The sequence below is a fragment of the Eurosta solidaginis genome, chromosome 1, assembly GCF_040869045.1.
Source record: "Eurosta solidaginis isolate ZX-2024a chromosome 1, ASM4086904v1, whole genome shotgun sequence".
Classification (NCBI taxonomy): domain Eukaryota; kingdom Metazoa; phylum Arthropoda; class Insecta; order Diptera; family Tephritidae; genus Eurosta; species Eurosta solidaginis.
The window spans coordinates 28,324,720-28,346,562 of record NC_090319.1 but is presented as its reverse complement, the minus strand read 5'-3'; the positions used below and the strand labels follow the sequence as shown (position 1 = coordinate 28,346,562).

Here is a 21,843-nt window from a genome sequence, read left to right as displayed (position 1 = left end):
GTTGTTGGCAAAAGTACACATATATTAGGGTGTGTGAGGGAGGGCACCTTCCGATGGAAAGAAAATTAACAAGTTCTTCAGACAACGCTGAAACTCCAAGTGCACATTAGAAACAATTTGCACATTCATCTATCTAGTTCTAAACTGGCATACTGAAAAGGCAAATCCGCGGAGACAGCTCTCCATGCCCTCAGTACAAAGTTAAGCTGGAGACATTGGTGCTTTATCGGTAACCGTATCGGTAACCTTTTAACAGCTGATTCGACTAACCTTATGAGAATCAATGCACTCGATTATTGGTGCCGCTAAGCTCGTAACCGTATCGTAGCCAACCAATTGGGTTTTGGTTTACCGTCGTAACGATAAACAGCTGATAATGTTAGGGATACGGATACAGCGATACGACATACGGCACCAATGACTCCGGCTTTAGAGAGCAATTGACTTTAAGAACTTAACTCTGGTCGTCTTTTTGGACATAGAGGGGACGTTTAACAACGTCCATCCTCAAACCGTACTCGAATTTCTAATGAATTCGGGGCTGAATTCGCCACTTTTAACAAAAGAACCATCCGATCAAGTCTTAAAGAATCTTCTGTAACGCGGTATGCTTGTACAGCGCTCCGCCAGGCCGTGTGAATCCTAATAGTGAGCCCCTATTAAAAAAAACTAGGCGCTACAAAGTATCGTCTTTAGGCCGCCGTTCTTGAATGGAGTGAGCTTCAAACTTTTAAAAATAACGATATTGGACACTGGAGCCCAGATATGAAGCATACAAACACACTTGGCTCGCATGAACGGGAACCGAGTCAGGTTTCTCATTAATTGACTCATTTTGTTTTGTTGAAATCAAATTTGACAAGGGAATCGCAAGCACTTCATTGACAGTTTAACAGAGCTTTTACATGAAATCAAAAACTTGATGCCCTACATTAGACTAAACAATTGGTTCAATTTCCTATGTATATATTTAAGGAGGGAGGGTTTTAACTTATCGAGTGGTATTATATTGGGGAGCTGGTTGTTGTTGTAGCGATAAGGACATTCCCCGAAGGCCTTGGGAAGTATTATCGATGTTGATGGTCCTTTTCCGGATATAGATCCGGTACGTTCCGGTAACAAGCACCATAAAGGTACTAATCCGACCATCTCGGGAACGATTTTGTATGACCATATACAACCTTCTAGGCCATATCGCCCTCCCACCCCCTAGATCCATCAGGAGTTCGGGGTCGCCAGAGCCTCGGCTGTTAATGAAACAGGATTCGTGAGGTGAGGTTGACAATTTGGTTGGAGAAGCTATATATTGCGCTGGCAACCCCTTGAGAGGGTTGCGCTACACAACCTCTTGAATCAATTTGTTATTTTAGTCACATCTTACGACAGGCATACCTACCGCGGGTATATTCTAAGCTCCCTAACCTGCTGGGGTTTGGGGAGCTGGTCAAAATGCCTTGTCACTTCTCCACCACTCTAACCCTATGTCCTCAGGGAAACAAGGTGGCAAAGCAAGAAGTTTATGAGGTATTTTGACGTATATTAAAGAAGCTATAAAACCGAAAATGGTGTTAAGACTTCTGCTTAAAAATGGCGAATATCAGATTTCTCGTATTTGCTAAGAGGATGGAGTAATTCTAGCTAGGGCATCCCCGTCTAATGTCTTCCAGCCAAATTTTTTGTAACACTATGAACACATTCAGTCTATGTGAGCTTTTTACAGACATCCCAGTTCAAGATTATCTATTAAATACTAGCAGACCCGGCAGACATTGTTCTGCCCTAAATTTGGTCTATCTGCATACATTTTAATAAGCTTTTTCCGCCTAACTCTGCCCTCCCCCTCTTCACTTTTTCTTAATCCTTTTATTCACTCCTCCGTCTCTCTTTTTCGCTTCATCCATCTCTATCTTCCGCTCACTCTATCTCTTTCTCAGTCTCCTTCCCTCTTCCCATTCGGAGTCCCAGTCCCACTCCGAGTCCCAGTCCAACTCCGAGTTTCAGTCCCAGTCTTAGTCTTAATCCCAGTCCCAGTCCGTCTCTGGTCTACTTCCCGGAAAAGAGGATCGTAAATACTAATATAAGCAAATTTATATACCAAATTTCAGGCAAATCGAATAGGACGTATGTAAATAGGTATGTGGGTATTATAAATTCATGTCTTTATTTCGGTTTCGCATGCATATTTATCAGTTTTGCCAGGTTGATGCGACTAAATCGAATATCACAATAAAAATTAATTTAAAGCTCTCAGCAACAGCTTTCATTTGATATCCATATAGGGGTATCCGGGTCCACGTTTTGTCCTATATAGCGAGACACTAGTCACCCAGCGGTGTAAAAATTACTCTGCACTAAAGCACATATCAACAGCTTCAATTTGATACCCATAATGTAAAAACACATCCTAGTGTTACCCTGATCCACGGTCACAAATAGGGATGAAAATTACCCTGTACTAGAGCACTCATCAACTGCTTTCATTTGTTATCCATATTGTATAAACACATTCTAGGGGTACCCGGGTCCACGTTTTCTAAAAATGTGAGGCGTAGCATAACCTGATTAAGGTTCAGTTGGTCCTATATATGACTATCAATAGAAATTTTACGCGTCTAACGCTTTTATTTAATTGTCTGATCAACGCCCTAGATTGATGAGGAGTGTGATGACTAGTACCTAGGACCTACCTAATTATTTTCTAGCTTTTAGTATTATTATTACTACATGTAAGTATTGTTTTCAATAAAACCGTTTAACTTAAAATTTTTTTTTTTTATTATTTTATTTTCAAGTTTTTAGTCTTTATTTAATTGCCTATTATTTCTCATTATATTTAGTTAATTTAGTGACACATTATTACAAGGACTCTTTCCTGACCATTTGTTACAATCTAAGTCCTCAATACATAATCCTTCCAAAGACTTTACTCGACTCTGCGCCACGTATGTTTTTGTCCCTCCTCGAACTCCAAAATATTTTAATGTCACTTCTACCGAACTGTATGTAATATTTGTTCCAAATATGGCCCAAATCGGACCACAAATACGATTTTTTTTAATATATCGATCCTTGCGCCACCTAGCGGCGATTTTTTTCACAGGCCGTTTTCTCTTCATGTATGTATTATGCCAAATATGAGCCAAATCGGACCACAAATACGATTTTTTTGAATATCTCGATCCTTGCGCCACCTAGCGGCGAATTTTCTTCATAGGTCGCTTTCTATTCATGTATGTATTATGTGTTCCAAATATGAACCAAATCGGACCACAAATACGAATTTTTGAAATATTTCAATCCATGCGACACCTATCAGAGTTTCTTTTCTTATTATTGCATTGTCATCGGGTTCTGAACTATATTCCAAGTTTCAAGCTTGTAGCTTATCGGTAAGTTATTTAAATTTTAATTACAAAATTCGTTCACAACGGCCGTGCGGCCTGTCAAGTCAAGCTAAATAAAACAATTTAATAACCAAGAAGGAGAAAAAATTATGTTTAAAGCTTATGCACCCTAATGTGCATATTAAAATCGAGTCTACAAAATAAAGGAGAACACCAAATAATAAAATTATAAGCACGTCAGAGCAATAAATCACCAATCGAGCCCCATAACTACGTATCACAGGTCATCTACTTAATTTAAATTACTTCTAGCGAAAAAAGGAAAGAAATGTTTTCGTCTGATTACGGTGTGAGCTAAAATTAAAGATTGCATTACATTTGTCTAGAATTCACGTGTTGCGTGCATTCGAGATATAAATCTTCGCAAATTATTTATTTCTGAATTGATATACATATAAGTTTAATATTTCGACTTGCGTATTTCTTACTAACTACGTACCACTGTTGAGAAAGATATAGGGCTGCAGAGAACCCACTGACTAAGAATTCAAATTTTGTTCGAAAACTATTAAAAATACACCGTAGGGTGTGAGCGCAAGGAGGTTGAGATTCTGGCTAATAAGAAAAAGTCTACCAGAAAATCTGCCGGATCACGGAAAGTCTCTAGACTGGGGCGAACTCCTTTAGGAATCTAGAAACTGCAGTATAAATCGCAAAATAGCTTTGCAGATGTTAGGCCCGATACTCTCATAACACACCGAAAGAAATGACGCAAGTAAAATCAACAAATGGGGTTTATTTTTCTGGAATTAGATTGAACTGGCCGGTCAATAAAGACCTCACACCTGGAATTAACATATATACAAAATTGATCACATTGTTCATTCAACCGATTTTTTTTTGTCAAGATAACAAATTTCTTAAGTCATTCCAACAGAAGAAAAACTATTGGTTTCAAGTTAACAATATTCTGTAAAAGCGACACATTCTCAATTAATCTAACTGATTTTTCTGTTAAAGCAACTGATTTCATTGGTATTTTTAATAGCGAACAACTGTCAATATTATGAAAGACATAAGTAAATTTTAAAAATAAGATTATGCTGACGGCCCTCACTACTTGTTCTTTGTTCTTCATATCAACAGCATTCACTGTTATTGCAATGTTGAGGAAAATCTGTCATTTTAACAGTTTTCATTGGTATACTTATGATGAAATTTTTCTTTGTTGATTTGGCTGTTGAAACAATCAATTCAGATACAACAACTTGTGTGAAAATGATTGGAAAGCTATTTGCAATGGATAAAAATTTATAGGAATTTTGGTTGAACTGAGCCGTAATTTGGTTGCTTTTACCAGAGGTAGAGCTGAGCCTGGAAAATATCTCTTGCTAGGACTAGCAATGCAAGGTGCGCTTATTTTTCAAAGGTCTTTTTTATATGAGCCGAGTTTCTGGTTGATAAAATATACTCTTGTAAAGGAGCCTTGAACGTTGTAAATTTTATTGCTACGAGTAGTGCCCAATCGATTCTCAATGACTGATGTCGATGAAACGTCCGGATCTTCGCTACGCGTATTAAATTTAGAATAATTGGGAAATTAAAAAAGTTTCGTATTCGTGTAAAATGTTAAGACTTTTTTAAAAGTTGTTTCCATGGTTTCGAATATAAAATTTGATTAAAGCATACCACATGCGGCGAAATGTGGGCCTTGATGATTGATAAAATGTTTTTCAACTTACCACAATGTCGTATGTGAAAATATTGCCCCATCGGCTTCCAATAAAAGCAGCGCCCCATTTTACTTCAATGCATTGTAGGGGTTCCTGCATATATACTGATTGTATATCCAAGGCGAAATTCTAAAGAAAAAACAAAAAAGCAAAGTATTGTAGTAAATATCAACAATTAGTAATTTCATTCAATATTTATCGGCGCTATCTACTAAAGAAATGTATTTTAAATTATTTTGTTGAAGAATAATTAATTTTTTAATTAATCGATTGTTTGATTAATTAAATATTTAAATAAACAAAACCGAAAATTAATAAAAAATGCGCATTTCGCTGGTATGCAAAGTTGGTTGTACAAAAATTGAAAAACCTAAAAAATCTGACCGTAAAATGTTAAAATATGGAAGATGCAAGAAACACGATTAATCACATAAGTTCGAATAATGATTCTAATCAAATAGGCGGTTGCTGAAATTATTAGCTTTTGGATTAATCAGAAAACTGATTACTCAGAGGTGCTTCGTTTTTAAATAATCAAATAACAGAATTAACTGATAATTATGTTTATTAGGCCGGGTCGATTTGTGGGGAGGCAAAAAATCGCCCATTGCTCTGTGAAAATCATATTCTGGGGATAAAAATAAGAAACTTTGCCGAAGGAACCATACCTCTAAAACGAATTCTGATGTCACCACATTTGGGTCGTAGGGGCAAATTTTATTTTTCTCTTTAGAAATTTATTTAGTCAGAACATATGTAAATGTAAAAATTAATTTAACTTAGCAATAGAAAAGAAATTAAAAAAAATTATTAGAAATTAGCGTTTTTACAACCCCCTTTTAAAACCAAGGCATCACTGTGATGCATTTGCATGTCGTAAACATAGTTGTGTGGGTTTTTTATTCAACCGTTTTAAAAAATGAAGGTATCACTGTGACACAATTGCAGATCGTAAAATTGCTTGCGTTGTTTTTTTTTAAGCCACCACAAGACACAGCAGGTAGAATTGAAATTGCACCTACCCAAAAGTTCGACCCAAAGGGGGGGGGGGGGGGACATCAGAATTCGTTTCAGAGGTATGGTTCCTTCGGCAAAGTTTCTTATTTTGATCTAGCTCTACATTAATAAAATTCTAACAACAAAGTAAAGGCTACAAAAAATATTCTTGTTCTGAAACAAGTCTACGATTCTGAAAAAGGACTTGGTTCAAAAGCAGTCGCGATTCCAAAAAAAGTAGCTGGTTTCTAATTATTACCGGTTCCTAACCGGTTTTATATAAGTAGCTGATTTCTAAAGATTAACCGGTCCCAAAAAAGTAAACGGTTTTATAAGAGTACCTAACCGGTTTTATAAAAGTAGCTGATTTCTAAAGATTCTTCCCAAAAAAGTAAACGGTTTTATAAGAGTAACCGGTTTAATAAAAGTAGCTGATTTCTAAAGATTAACCGCTCCCAAAAAAGTTAACGGTTTTATAAGAGTAACCGGTTTTATAAAAGTAGCTGATTTCTAAAGATTAACCGGTCCCAAAAAAGTCAATGGGTTTATAAGAGTAACCGGTTTTATAAGAATACTCGGTCCCAAAAAAGTAAACGATTTTATAAGAGAAACCGGTTTTATAAGAATAACCGGTTCCAAAAAAGTAAACGATTTTATAAGAGTAACCGGTTTTATAAGAATAACAGGTCCCAAAAAAGTAAACGATTTTATAAGAGTAACCGGTCCCATAAGAGTAAACGATTTTATAAGAGTAACCGGTTTTATCAAAGCAGCTAATTTCTAAAGATTAACCGGACCCAAAAAAGTAAACGATTTTATAAGAGTAACCGATTTTATAAAAGTAGCTGATTTCTAAAGATTAACCGGTCCCAAAAAAGTAAACGATTTTATAAGGGTAACCGGTTTTATAAAAGTAGCTGATTTCTAAAGATTAACCGGTCCCAAAAAAGTAAACGATTTTATAGGAGTAACCGGTTTTATAAAAGTAGCTGATTTTTAAAGATTAAACGGTCCCAAAAAAAGTAAACGGTTTTATAAGAGTAACCGGTTTTATAAGAGTAACCGGTTTTATAAGAATAACCGGTTTTTTAAAAGTAACCGGTTTAATAAAAGTAACCGGTTTTACAAAAGTAACGGGTTTCATAAAAGTAACCGGTTTAATAAAAGTAACCGGTTTTACAAAAGTAACGGGTTTCATAAAAGTAACCGGCTTTATAAAAGTAACCGGTTTCATAAAAGTAACGGGTTTTATAAAAGTAACCCATTTTATAAAAGTAACCGGTTGTGACGCTAGAAGGCAGCGTCCAGTAAGAATTCCCATCATGAGCCTACAGTTCACTCCTTCCAATGATAGGAGTAAGATCTAGTGTAAGGTTGCATGAACTGCACATGATTTTCGACCGTAATGGGCAGCTCTAGCCTTCTTTTAATATCGCCCAGTTTACGGTTCAAGCTTCAAGCGATGGGCCTTGTTAGGCTAGCTCATTTCCATCTATTCCTCAATGCCCAGGGACCCAATACACATCTTTCAGCCTCGAGCGGTTCTCCAAGAGTTGGGTACATTAGTCAGTCTTATATATAACTTATAAATTGCTAAGACTCACTTGCAGAACGTCAAGTTATCTTTTTAACTTAGAGTAAATTTTAAAATTTCTCAACACTTTATGAGTTTAACCTCTCATTTGTAGCTAACTATGAGTTAAAAATCTACCTTGCCGTTCTGCAGGTGGGCCTAAAAAAGTTCAGCACTCATACACTTACCTCCAAAGATGTCTTCTTCATATAACCATCCAGCGATGTTGTGTATAAAACTTTCTTGTCACGACACAAATACGAATGTGTAATAGCTTCACTATGTTTCGCGAATTGCATCTCTAATTTCAGTGTCATAGCATTAAATTTGTACAGACGTCCATCTTCACCAGCAGCAATTATGTAATTCTCATAAAGATTTACTTGAGTCAATGCACTTTTAACATCCAAAGTGCCCACAGGTAATTCAGCAGGTTTGAATGAACGATCCGTATCGTTAAACCAACGATCTGAGCTTGAAATATGTGGACTTGAAGGGCATCGTTGTGTATCACGATTGCGACCTGGTGATGACAATCTTTTATCTTGTGGTGCAAATGTAATATCTGTTGCCAATTGCGGATCTATACAGGGTGCATTGTTGGCACGTTTCAACATAACTTTACGACAACAACCGCCACGTCTACCACGTGGACGATAACGTTTAGCATTTGGCGGGGAATAATTATCATCAATACGACGTTTACGATGATCTTGATATGTGTTTTGTTGCATAGAATTTGTGGTAGTCCCTCGAGGTGGTGGTGGTGTAGTCATGGTTGCTGTGGTGGTCATGGTGGCGCTGGTGTTCATGATGCCATTGGAAGAGCTGGGCCTGGTGCTGTTTGAAGTTTTATCCATACGAGCTGGTTGAGCATTTGCATTTTGTATTGGTGCAACAGTTGCCGTTGTTGTTGTTGTTGCGCTTGTTGCAAGTGCATTCGATTCAGTAGTTGTTTCATGCTTTGGCATTTCAATAACAGCTGCCGTCATAGCGGTATTCAATAAGATAAATTTTTCATTTTGCAATTGCATAGTTTGCATATCAATATCCATTTTATCTTTTTGCAATTTTAATATCATCTCTTCGACGAACATTTTACGTTTATGCATTTCCATTAATTTAAAATCTAATCCACGTAAATTGTTTACAACAAATTCATCGAGGATATTTTTTTGGCGCAAAGCATCTAAATCTACATTTGGAAAGAGCGTATCTGATATCATGAGCGGTGTAACGCCGGATAGTGGCCATAAATTATTCAACGTGGGACCACTTTCGCCTCTCACTGTTGTGTTTCTTGTAGCACCATTTAATTTATTTTCAGTGCCAAATAGATCTTTAGAGTGTAATCCCAAACCATTCAAATAAGTTCGTGGTGCATTCGCTGCCGCCGTCGTACCAATAGAAGACGTCGTCGTCTCATTTCTTGATGACAAACTCCCAATTTCATTTACCAACATATTTCTATTCATTGTAATTGCATTAGTGTTGTTGTGTTGATTGTTGTTCTGTTGTAAATATTCGTATGCTTCAGCGAATGCGTTAATGCTGTTTCCACGTTGTCTTGTATTTTGTGCAATGTTAGCATTTTCACCAATCACATCTTCCTCCTCCCCCACTTCCTCTTCTACATCCATCACATGATTGCTCATTAATGTTCGCCCATTCACACTTTGATGTTGTTGCTCGTGTTTAGTTGGTGTTGAGGCGCAAGAGGGTGTTGTTTTCAGATTTGATTGCATACTACAGTTTCTTACACCATCATCATTTTCTGCTGCACTAGCATTTTTTTTATTGTCACCGCTACTGTTAATATATTTAACAGCTTCTCTGCAAATCGCATTAGCTTTGTCGGCTATATCTGAAGTAGAAGTACCCGCTGTTTCATCCCTTCTACTAGCGCTTGTTGTAGAAAATGGTTGTTCATCGTTTGATTGTTGTGATTTATCTGTGCTGTCTGTGTTTCTTCTTATACGATTACCACGCTCCCTTTTTGCAGTCTCTTTTTGTTTATTGAAAACGTTGACAATTTCACGCATCAAAAATTCTAAAGCAGCGCTACGATCTTCTGATTTTAGATCAGATTGTATTTTTGCAATTTCTTTTTTCGTAAATGTTTTTGTATTATATTCGCTGGTGCATATACATGATATGAAATGCAAACGTGTGTATGTAGAATTCGAAAATTTGTTATGATAACGTGTTTTCAAGTTATCACTCAGACTGGGTAGTATGAGTTTTTCAAAACTGTCTACAATATTTTGCGCATCTATGCGTAATTTTATGCGTCTACGTTTCACTGATGACGAAACGCTATGAATTGATGTTTCAGAATCTGAGTCGGTGCTACTATCGGAACTTGATGACGATGAACTGCTGGACGATGATGATGATGTGTCAAGTAGTATTATATCATCATCGATTTCTTTGAGTTTATTCTGTTTTGAACGTGAAATCTTTTTACCTTTTTTTGTCTTCTTTTTCTTTCTTTTATTTTCTTCACAGTTTAGTACGCTTATTTCGCGCACTATTTCTGAGCAACTTTCTATTATATTAATTTTGCTGTCTTCTGTATCGCTTTCTATTATATTTGCTTTACGCTTTGCAGCATATACCTTAGGTGTTGGCACTGTTTCAGTAATTATTGATTTGTTTTTTATTTCACTAGTTGTTTTGTCAGTTTCATTTGTTTTTTCGTCATTCCCTTGCGTTTTATTCTTTTCTACAGTCGGCTTTGTTTGATCTTCATTTATAACTTCTAACCTTTTATCACTCTCTTTTGCTTTTTGTTGATCTTTACTTCTATTGTCTTTTTCTACAATATTTTTCGTTTTATCTTCAGCTACAACTTCTACTATTTTATCACTCTGCTTTGCTTGCTGTTTTTTTCCTATTTGTTTGTTTTTTGTTACAATTTTCTTTTTTGCCGGTTTGTCACTAGCTACTGTTTCTTTTTGTTTCTCTACATCATTTATCATTTCTTTGTCATTGGTTTCTTCAGCAACTTTACCACTAACTTTTGTTGACTTTAGTTTCTCTGGTGCTCCGTTCTTTTTAGCTACTTTCTTAACTTTAACTGCATCTTTTGTTGCTGTCACTTTATTATTTTTATTCGATTCTTTCTTATTCTCTACAGTATTATCTTTTTTAACCCCATTTTTCGTGTTCGAAACATCTATTACTTCTTCCTGCGCTTTATCGCTTGGTAATTTTGTTACTTTTTGCTGATCTATTCCTTCTTCTTTATCCACATTATTATTCGGTTTATCCACATCTAATACGTTCTGCGTTGTATCACTATTTTTGGTTGCATTTTTGTTTTCCAATATTTTGGCATTTTCGACAAAGTCTTTAGTTTTATTCGCTTTTGATACTGCTGCCGTTTTAACACCGCTATCTAATGCTTTTTTCTTCTCTACCATATTATCTTTTTCAACTGCATATTTTTTCGTTTCCATCTCAGTTTCTCCGGCTCCCATTGTTGCAGTCGTCGTTTCAACAATACTCTCTTGTATTGGCTGTATGTTATTCATCATTGTTCCAGCACCAGCACCAACACCACCAACTCTAACTAACTCTTTATCACTCCTGTCTTTTGTGGCATCCGATTTATCTGAATTGGATGCCGCAATTGCCATGGTAGGCTCTTGTAATGTATCGTTATTATAAAAAAATTCTATACTTAAAGCTTTACGTATCTCATCTAATAGCAAATCTGGTATACATATAGCATCTACAATATCATCGGGTACAAAATCTACATTATCAACATCATTTGCAGTCTCTACATTCATTGATTTCAATTGTTTACGTATCTCTTCACGTAAACGTTTACGCGCATGTGCTTTAAGCGCTTCATCAAAACGTGTTCCACTATTATTGATGACTTCTTTAATACCAAATTTATCCATACCGGCTACTTTTTCAATTAAATTTTCTGTAGTACCACTTGAATTACTACAACTTGAAATATTACGTCGTCGTTTTACCAGATTCGGTCGACAGACCCGTTTACTTGGTGTACCTGCTATTGGTAGTGTGTGTATTGTGTGGTGCGTTGTAGGTGCAAGCTCGGTTTCTGTAATACTTGAGTCGCTTGTTGCCGATTCGATAAGTTCGCTGCGTACAAGACGCGATAATGGTACTATAGAAATACGTGGTTTTGTGTTAGTATCCTTAATTGGCGACGAATTTTCGAAATTGTCATCATACGAAGCATCTTCTTCAAAAATATCTAAATAATTCGGTTCGATATCAACAACATCGGGTAAATCAGCAGCAAGTAGTATTGTTATTTGTTGTTCATTATTAGATATATTTACACAGTTAATAGTGTGTACATTGGAAATGTTGGAATCATCATTGTCCTGGAATTCTAAATTGTCGTCGCTTGATTGACTCAATTTGATGACCAATTCACTATCAAACAAGTTCTCTACGCTTTCGTTATTCAAAGTATCCCTGTGAATAATTGTTTGCTTCTGTTTTCCACAGTTTTTATTTATATCGTTTATATCTATATCTTCTGTACTATCCGCAGTTGGGCTTTCTTCAGAATATTCTTCTATTATTTTACTATTTGCTTGTTTGTGGCTGCTGTTTGTTGTAAGATTGCTTACTTCAACTGTATGGTTTTCTATAGTTTTACTTTGTTCCTTATTATCTAGTGCTGGACTTTTTTCTTTATTAATTAAATTATTTATTGTAAGATTCTGTTCTTTAGCGTCTTTGCTAATTTTTTCTGTAACACTTTTATTCTTAATTTTGTTTGTTTTTGTCTTGTTTATTATTTTATTCGCATTCTTGATACAACGAGGTTTAGCCAATTGTTTTTTCTTAATTATATTTGTTGATATTTTGGTAATATTAAGATTTATCTTTTTAGTATTTTTATTTACTTGTGAAGAAGTTTTAGGGGTTTTCCGTTGCACTGTACGTTTAACTGTTGTTGAGTTTGCATTTGTAGTTTCTATACTCTTCATGCCAACTTCACTAGACGTCTGCAAAGTATTTTCTTCATTTTTATCTCCATTTCTAGCTAAGTTTGTAGCGTTTCCATTAATTTGATATTTTTCATTTGTTGCAGTTTCATAATTTTTTTCAATTCCTACAGTTAATGCTGTACTATCTGGCTTTTGAGAATTCATAGATTTCCTAACGCAGTCTTTACTATTATATGACGCATTAATACGCCCTAATGCCTCATTTTGCCAATAATTAGTTTTAAACTTGTTTTCGTTTGACCAACGATAGTTACTTCTATTCGTTAAACTCTTATATCGATTTTTATTGTTCCAATGTGGTGCATAATAGAAAGTTTGATCGTTACGTGGTCCGTATTTAGGACGATATGGTTCTAGTCGATTTTGATACTGAAAAAGTTTGTATTTAGGAAAGTTAATTATTTTGAGATATGTACATATGTATTTTGTTTTATTCAACGGTGGATTATCACTTTTACCTGATCCTTTCTTCGATCCGTTACAAAATCTCTACGGCCTGTTCCATTATAGTTATACCTTCGGCTGCAAATAATAAAAAGAAAATTAAGTTGTGACTAAGTTTTGCAGCTATTATATAGAAAATTTAAAAAAATGTATACAATGAAAATGTTTCAATTAAGCGGTGTGCAGTCATAAAGTTTACAACGCTTTCACCATTAAACTACAGAACCGATCATTCTAAAATTCTGTATACTTACGGCCTGTTCAATTCTATTCCAATAATTCATAATATTCATAATAGACGGCAATAAATGTGATTTGTACTATAAAAGCTTAAAATATTTTAATGAACTACCAAACGATGTCAAAGTGCTAAATTAGTCGTCTCCAGAAGTATCATTCATGGTGCGTCCAAGCCATGTCTCGCTTATGCATCACCAAACGCTCACGCACACAATAAGTTGCCGAAGCATATACTGCAGCGCATCACTTCTCTGCATCGCCGCTCGGTTATCTTTGCGCTTTAATGCGTGGATGGTTTGTATCCCGCAGCATACGCAAGACTGCTCTACAGCCCAGCACGGAAAATTGGCAGCCCGAATAGTAAATAAGGACATTACCCTTTGTAATCTAGGTTAGATTATAAATATAGTTATAGGAATAAGCTAGGCTAAGTTAAGCCGTAATAAATAAATAAATAAATCTCGTCCCGCTAAAATCCTCCCTTGACAGTTACCTGAATAAAAAACAAATGACCTTTTATGCCTTTCACAAATCGGAAAACAACTTTTTTTGTCGCCGCAAAACAACAAAGGAATAATTAATGTAATTTTGTAACGCGTGCCAGAAATCCTACAAATTTGCATCATTACAGTCTTTAATAGCACAAATAAACAAAGAAGGTGCTCCTGTGGCACCTCGCTTGCAGATGGGCAGGATATAGGATGGCGGTGAAAAATGCGAGAACAAGAAAAATTAAAACAAAGATATTAGAATACTTAATATTAACAGATTTAAAATTTATAACCTCAAAAAGTCTGTGCCAAAAAAGTTTGGCATTCCAAACAGAAAAAAGAAAAGAAGTGTCCTTCTACTCACACAAAATGCTTACACACACACACACACAATCACACGTACGCAAAATATAAATCTTATTCATTTGCACCTTTCACAACTAATTAAAAATTTCGCAGGTTTATTCATATACCCAAATTTATAAATATAACCTACAAAAAAAAAAAAAATATTTTCAAACATTCATTTTTAATTTTAATTAAAATTTTTAGAAAAATCTAATTTCATAGAGGCACAGTGGTGTTCACATAATTAGAAACATTTTATTTTCAGCAGCATTCAGAACTGCCTTTATCTTTAACAATTCAAAAAGTATTACAGTAATTCAACGAATACCAACAATTCGACATCGAAGTTTTCAAATTTCTTATTAGGTTTCTTGAGAAATATTTCGAGTACAGAGTTTTGTAGCTCACTGAATTCGACCTCAACTATGTGCAAGTTTCAAAACCCTATCGACTACCGTTCAATTTTGAGAATTTTATGTCTAGTTCTAAAAGTTGAAAACTTTGGTATAAAACTTTTGGTATTCGTTGAATTGCTGTGAATTTTGTGTTACGTGTTGAACTTGAATTCAGAAAAAAAAGCATTATGTTTTGATTGAAAATTAACAAAACAGTTAAAGATAAAAACAGTTGTAAATACTGCCTGAAAATAAAAGAATTCTAATTATGTGGGCACCACTGTACGTTCTAAACGTTTTTGAAGTTGGGGAATTTTTTTTCGATTTCAAATCAGAAAGTCATAAAAATGGCTTAAGCCAGTTGAGTTTAAACCTTACAATGTGTTGGTATTAATCGCGTTGAGTTCTTAGATAGGCGTCGTCCATATCCTTCCATAAAAATATTGCTCCACCGTTAAACGCAGGAAAGGCCGGCTAAAAAATCAAGACGGTTTTTAAATTATTTAAAATTTTTTGCTTTTTTAGACTAAAATTTAATAAGCCACAAGACTGCGATTTTGGTTTTCGATTTACACATTTTTTTTTTTTTTATTTGTGAAAGTTGTATGAACTCTTGAAGGATACAAACGCAGATCTATAGGGCTTTGAACTCACATTGTTTTAAGAAGAAAATATTGTAACTTAAACGAAATTCATATATGCTTAAAAAGTATTTATTCTGAGTGGACGAATTTGGGTATACTGTTATTTTTTTTTGCTAACGAATGTTAAAAGTTGCATACACAAATGCGTGCTGCGGTAATTTTGGGACAAAATAGTAAAGCGACGTGAATTCGTTAATCATTTATACTTCATGGCGTTTTTAGGTGTGGATGGAGAGGAAGGCCATTGATTTATTTAAAATAAAGTATGGTATAGGTTATAACAAAGGTCTCCGCCAGCGACACCGACAATATGACGGCGGTTCAGGTTCAGAACATACTATCTCCTTTAGGGGAGAATGGGAAGGAGGCCGAGACAGTGGTAGGGGCATTACAAACTACACAGACGGGTCAAAAATGGAAAAGGGAAGTGCAGCTGGAATGTACTAAAAGCATTTGCAGGTAAACCAATCGTACCGACTTACTGACTCATGTACGGTATTCCAGGCGGAGGTCTATGCCATAGATAGGGCAGCCAGACTGCTCAAAGATAGTACGGTCCCAGACTTCAATGTTACAAAATTGGTCGACAGACCGCCATGAAGGCATTATAATTCAATGTGATTAAGTCCAATATAGTGTGGAGGTGTCGAGCCTGATTTCCATAAGTGACCCAGTACTCTCCCTTTGCTGGATCCCGGGCCAGAGCGACATTGAATTTACCGCAAGCCAGGCGGACAGCTCAGAACGCCACCACCAGGTCATCTCCAGAGCAAAATCGAGGCATGCGAGATTAGGATAGGAAAGGAGCTAGCTTTCTTCTCAAGTTTAACAAATTTGCAGTGAGAGTACTTACGGGTGTCATCACAGCTCATTGCGCTTTTGCAGATATGCTCGGACAGTGGCTCATACCAACCAGCTTTCTCTGCAGAAGCCATCAGGGTGAGGAGGAAGAAGAGTAGATTCATCACTTTTTCTGCCAGTGTTCCGAACTGCAAAAGATACGACATAGATTTTAGGGCGCACGTTTTTTCGACAATCTGGAAAAGGTTTGGAATTTTCACTGCTACTACAAGTTCATCAAGGAAAGCAAGAGGTTCGTTGAGAACCAATAGGAAGTAATATGGTTGGATGGCTGTGCCACCACCGGGCACCAGCAGTGGACAAAAATGTCTCCGAGCGGAAGTATAGGAAATTCCCATGCATGTCCTCTGAACTTAACCTAACCCAAGGTCTCCGTTAAGTTACGCCCAAGCGCAGTACCAAGCTTTATAGCTTCACAACTTCTTCAACCAGATTTTCAACATCACTTACTCGGGGCGAATCCTGTTACAAATATGAATGTATTATACACATATTTAGCAGGCGTCGCAATAGCGGCTACAAGTTCCTTACGGAACTAGGGGCTGCAGGCAGGGTGACTTAGAAGGTTCAACGCGGCCATATCCAATCGTTTCCGATATGGTCCAGTTGGTATTTAAAGGTTCTAGTTACCGTAACGTACCGGATCATTATCCATCAACGCCTAGACCATTGTTAATCTTACAGAAAATTTTCTTGCAAGAAAAAGCAGCTGTTTGGAATGATGGTTTGTGGATTGAATTGCAAAAGCAATTGATATTTGACAGGAGTATTTGCATGTATTTTGCTGTTGCATTGCGTATGGAATGCCATGTTTCATCCCTTTTTTCGTATTTGGTATAGAATTATGGCATTTTTTTCATTTTTAGTAATATTCGATATCGAAAAAGTGGGCGTGGTCATAGTCGAATTTCGCTAATTTTTTATACCAAGATAAAGTGAGTTCAGATAAGTACGTGAACTAAGTTCATTAAAGATATGTCGATTTTTGCTCAAGTTATCGTGTTAACGGCCATGCGGAAGGACAGACGGATGACTGTGTATGAAAACTGGGCGTGGCTTCAACCGATTTCGCCCATTTTCACAGAAAACAGTTAACGTAATAAAATCTATGCCCCTACCAAATTTCAAAAGGATTGGTAAATTTTTGTTCGACTTATGGCATTAAAAGTATCCTAGACAAATTAAATGAAAAAGGGCGGAGCCACGCCCATTTTGAAATTTTCTTTTATTTTTGTATTTTGTTGCACCATATCATTACTGGAGTTGAATGTTGACATTATTTACTTATATACTGTAAAGATATTAAATTTTTTGTTAAAATTTTACTTTAAAAAATTTTTTTTTTAAAGTGGGCGTGGTCCTTCTCCGATTTTGCTAATTTTTATTAGGCGTACATATAGTAATAGGAGTAAGGTTCCTGCCAAATTTCATCATGATATCTTCAACTACTGCCAAATTACAGATTGCAAAACTTTTAAATTACCTTCTTTTAAAAGTGGGCGGTGCCACGACCATTGTCCAAAATTTTACTTATTTTCTATTCTGCGTCATAAGTTCAACTCACCTACCAAGTTTCATCGCTTTATCTGTCTTTGGTAATGAATTATTGCACTTTTCGGTTTTTCGAAATTTTCGATATCGAAAAAGTGGGCGTGGTTATAGTCCGATATCGTTCATTTTAAATAGCGATCTGAGATGAGTGCTCAGGAATCTGCATACTAAATTTCATCAAGATACCTCAAAATTTACTCAAGTTATCGTGTTAACGGACGGACGGACGGACGGACATGGCTCAATCAAATTTTTTTTCGATCCTGATGATTTTAATATATGGAAGTCTATATCTATCTCGATTCCTTTATACCTGTACAACCAACCGTTATCCAATCAAACTTAATATACTCTGTGAGCTCTGCTCAACTGAGTATAAAAAAATCAAATATTTTGAAAAGGAAAAAAAAATTTGTTTTTCCAAGTGCGTGCACCTTCTAAGTTAAGTGTACGCTCATTTACAGAATTATTTGCGATTCGATGTCATACAGTCAAGTCAATTAAAAAGTCTCTGTCAAATACGTGACTAAAAGTCGTATTTAAGAGGAAATGAGTTAGTGAGAGCGACAGGTATAATGACTTTAAGAAATTGTTAGGATGAAGTAAAATATTTGTATGATACAATTATATTATTCCTTTTCTTTTCTTTTAGTTTTGCAACTTCAAACACTTTTCTTAAGGATAAGAAGTATTTTGACGATATACGAAGTGCTTGACAAATATTTTCTTAGCGATAAAACGATGCGACTTAAAATATTTCAGACTACTTTACTTTTAAATTAAGTATGTACAAATAAGAACTTAAATAACAATGAAAATTAAAACTGTAGTAAATTGCTTAAAGTGCGCATAGTGCACGATTTTGAGGTGGCGATGGACAAAATGGGAATAGATTTTTTTATGGTAAAGAGTTGGATAGCAAAAGGAGCTTATAGCCTAAAGTGAACCAGAAAAATAGCAGTGGCAATTTTCTTCAAATTTAAACAATACTACTTTTTTTTATAATTTGGGAAAAATTTAAACAACGCGACATCTGGACGTACAAGGCGACAAACGCTACGATTATACCTTGTAAATCCTTTAAAAAAGCCTTTGTCCTGGAGTGGGATTTGAACCCGAAATCCAGCGATGATTGAATATTGACAAAGTCATGCGAAGCCCATGTGTTATTATTTGTATGAACCAATGACACTGTGATTTGTGCTGCGACTAAATGGCACTAGATGTCGCAGTAAACTGATACGTAAGCGGCTATGCGACATCAAGCAATAGCTGCGTAGCCTTTACTGCGACCTCTAGTAGTAGATTGCAGCACAAATCACGGATTCATTCAGTTGTGGGGAGGTGTAATTGGGCCTGTGATCCGGATTATGAGTAAAAGTGATTGTGAACTGCGATTTGAATGATGTCACTGTTCTGTCACAGTCACTGATACAAGTCGTTATTGGGAAGTTATAGATCATCAACAATTTTTCAATTTTTTTTGTACTTTAGGTACAAGGTGGAAAGGAAAATGGGAATAATTTTTTTGAAATTTTTTTCCGCGAGACATATTCTGCGTTTGGAATAATGGTTTCTTGAGTGCAGCTCTTTCAATTGCTGAAATTTTCTAAAAAAATCTCGCTATGCTCTATGCGGGCTTGCTTCAACCTTTTCACCATTTATTGGCCTTTTCTATCGACAGCTGAGTGGAGTATCACCCTATTTCAGTATTATCTGAGAATACTTTTCAATAACATCCTCTTCCAGAATTTGTTTCAAAAACGCCTTCTTTAAACGAATTTTTAAATAGGGCATTTTTGAATCAAACTCTGAAGTAGGACATTATTCCAACGTTTGCTGCGATTGGTTGTTTTCGAAACGGCAACCAAGATAGGGCGATATTTTAATCAGCAATAGATATAGTCTCATCTGCTTTTCGGACATTTCTTATACCACAGCACATCAAAATCATGCACTGTGCGACGTCAGGTATAGTAGTGAATTTGGAAAAAAGCACGAGGTGTTGTTTGGTTGATTGTTGTGGGAAAAATTTGTAAAAATAAAAACAAACCAACATGACACAGAGCGTACCTATAACGTGCATACAAAAACAACATGGAAACCAAGTTGACATTAATTTTGCGTGTAACATTGAGTTTTATGAGACTCATAAATACAAGACAAGAGCAACTCGTTTATACAAATATAAATACTTTCTTCAATAGCTCGGCACAAAAAGCTTAAACTGACGAGGACCAACAAAAACAATACAGATTTCGTTGCAATGCAGGGTTGGGGTAGAGTTTAATGCTCGTTGTGAGTTAACTAATTGTTGCTTGCAAGGAATAATGTTTTGGCTTGATAACAACAATATAATTGTTTGTAATTCTTGCTTATAATGTATGCGTATAGACAAAAAAAGATACAAGTATGTGTAGAAGGGTTGATGTGTAACAGCTTGAGGTAATTTTCAACTTTGTAAAACAAGTGTTTTTCTCATTCTGAAGATTTTAATGAACGCAGCAGCTGCGTGTGGAAGTGCTGTTCTGAAGGAAGTTGTTTTTGGTTTAGAATATTTTTAAATTAAACATTTTAGTTGACAGTTGAACAGAATTGATGCACCAACAATCCTTTGCTTTCCTTTAGGGGGCTTAGCCTAATATGAAAATAATTTCATTTGGTTCTACCGCTTTCTCTCCATCTGTTTCTTCCTTTTTTGCGGTTTTTTTTATTGCTATTACTCTCTCCGTTCCTTATATTTTTATCTTTTCCTTTTTCTACTCTTCTGTCTGGCTTTCCTCCATTCCCTTTTGGTAATTTCCTGCCTTTCCCTGTTTGTTTTTCTTTGATTCCTTCTACTTTTACCTTTCTCTACCTTTTAAACTGATTATTAATTTTCCACTGCCATTTCTCCCTCTTACTTCACCCTCTCCTTTCCTGTCCTCTTTCATTTCACCATTTCCTTTACCTTCGGTTTCCGGCTTCTAGCTCCCACTCCATTTCCCTTTTATTTTCTGCTCTCCGTCTCTTTCCCTTACTCTTTCCTTCTTTCACTCCCTCACCCGTTTTTCCACAAAACCTTTCCCTTTCCCCCTTTTTCGCTCACTTTTTCTCTTACTTCCTTCTCTTTTTCTGATATTCACTCACTTTCTCAAGCCATACCACTCTCTTTTTATCTAATCTTACTTTCTCTTCCTCTTCATCTTACTGTCCGTCTCTGCCACTCTCTCTCCTCTTTCCCTCACCTTACCGCTATTCATTTTCCTAAAACGTTCCCCTCTCCGTTCCTTTATTTCTTTTCTCCCTTTCTCAAAATTGCATCATCATCATCATCATCATCCTCCTCAACTCCTATTGGAGCATAGGGCCTCGACCACCGACTTAAATCTTATTCTGTTAGGTGCAGTTCTTGTGATGTCATTCCACGTATATCCTGCGTCTTCGAGTTCTTTATCCACAGTTCTGCGCCAAGTTTTCGCAGGTGCACCAGGTCGTCGGCTTCCTTGTGGATTCCATCGCAATGCTTGTCTGGCTATATTTACTGGAGGTCTTCTGAGAGTGTGACCAATCCACGACCATTTACGCTTGGTTATTTCTGTGGTAGCCTTAGGTTGATTTGTTCTAGACCATAAGTCGTCATTTGAAATTCTTTCCGGCCATCGAATTTTCAGGATTCGGCGCAGACATTTATTAATAAAAACTTGTAGACGTTTCTGAATTGAAGTTGAGCTTTTCCACGTCTCGCAAGCATAAAACAGTACTGATTTAACATTCGAATTAAACAGTCGAAGCTTCGTTTTTAAAGATATTTGGCTGGACCTACACACGTTTGCCAGTTGCCCAAAAACCATTCTTGCTTTGTTTATGCGAGACTGAACGTCCTCATCTGCACATTTGAGACAATACTACCAAGATAAACAACGGACTCTACACCTTCGATTTCATTTTCGTCAACCGTAAGCGTCAATGGCCTTGATGAAATACTATAGCCGCATCTCATGACTTTGGTTTTCGCTGTATTGATGCTTAGTCCGGCCTCCATTGCATGTGTGTTGACAGCTTCTAAATTGTGTTGAAGCTCAGTACTTCTGTGGCTTAGCAGACAGACATCGTCTGCATATTCTAAATCCCCTAGCTGAGTGAAAGGCGTCCACTGTACACCGTGTCCATCATTTTCTGCGTTCCTCATAATCTCGTCTAATGCCAAGATAAACAATAGCGGCGAGAGTATGCAT

At 36.2% G+C, this 21,843-nt stretch overlaps 1 protein-coding gene across 2 annotated transcripts in view; it reads right to left on the bottom strand.

Moving 5' to 3' along the window:
• LOC137250574 (calponin homology domain-containing protein DDB_G0272472) overlaps positions 1–21,843 on the bottom strand; it is an 86,933-nt gene that overhangs the window by 11,229 nt on the left and 53,861 nt on the right. For both annotated transcript variants that reach the window (XM_067783653.1, XM_067783644.1), the window contains 3 exons: positions 13,111–13,174; positions 7,835–13,021; positions 5,087–5,206 (listed from right to left, as the gene is read on the bottom strand). In XM_067783653.1, the coding sequence (XP_067639754.1) occupies positions 5,087–5,206; positions 7,835–12,796 (5,082 nt within the window). In that variant the 5' untranslated portion in view covers positions 12,797–13,021; positions 13,111–13,174. The remainder of the gene's footprint in view (positions 1–5,086; positions 5,207–7,834; positions 13,022–13,110; positions 13,175–21,843) is intronic.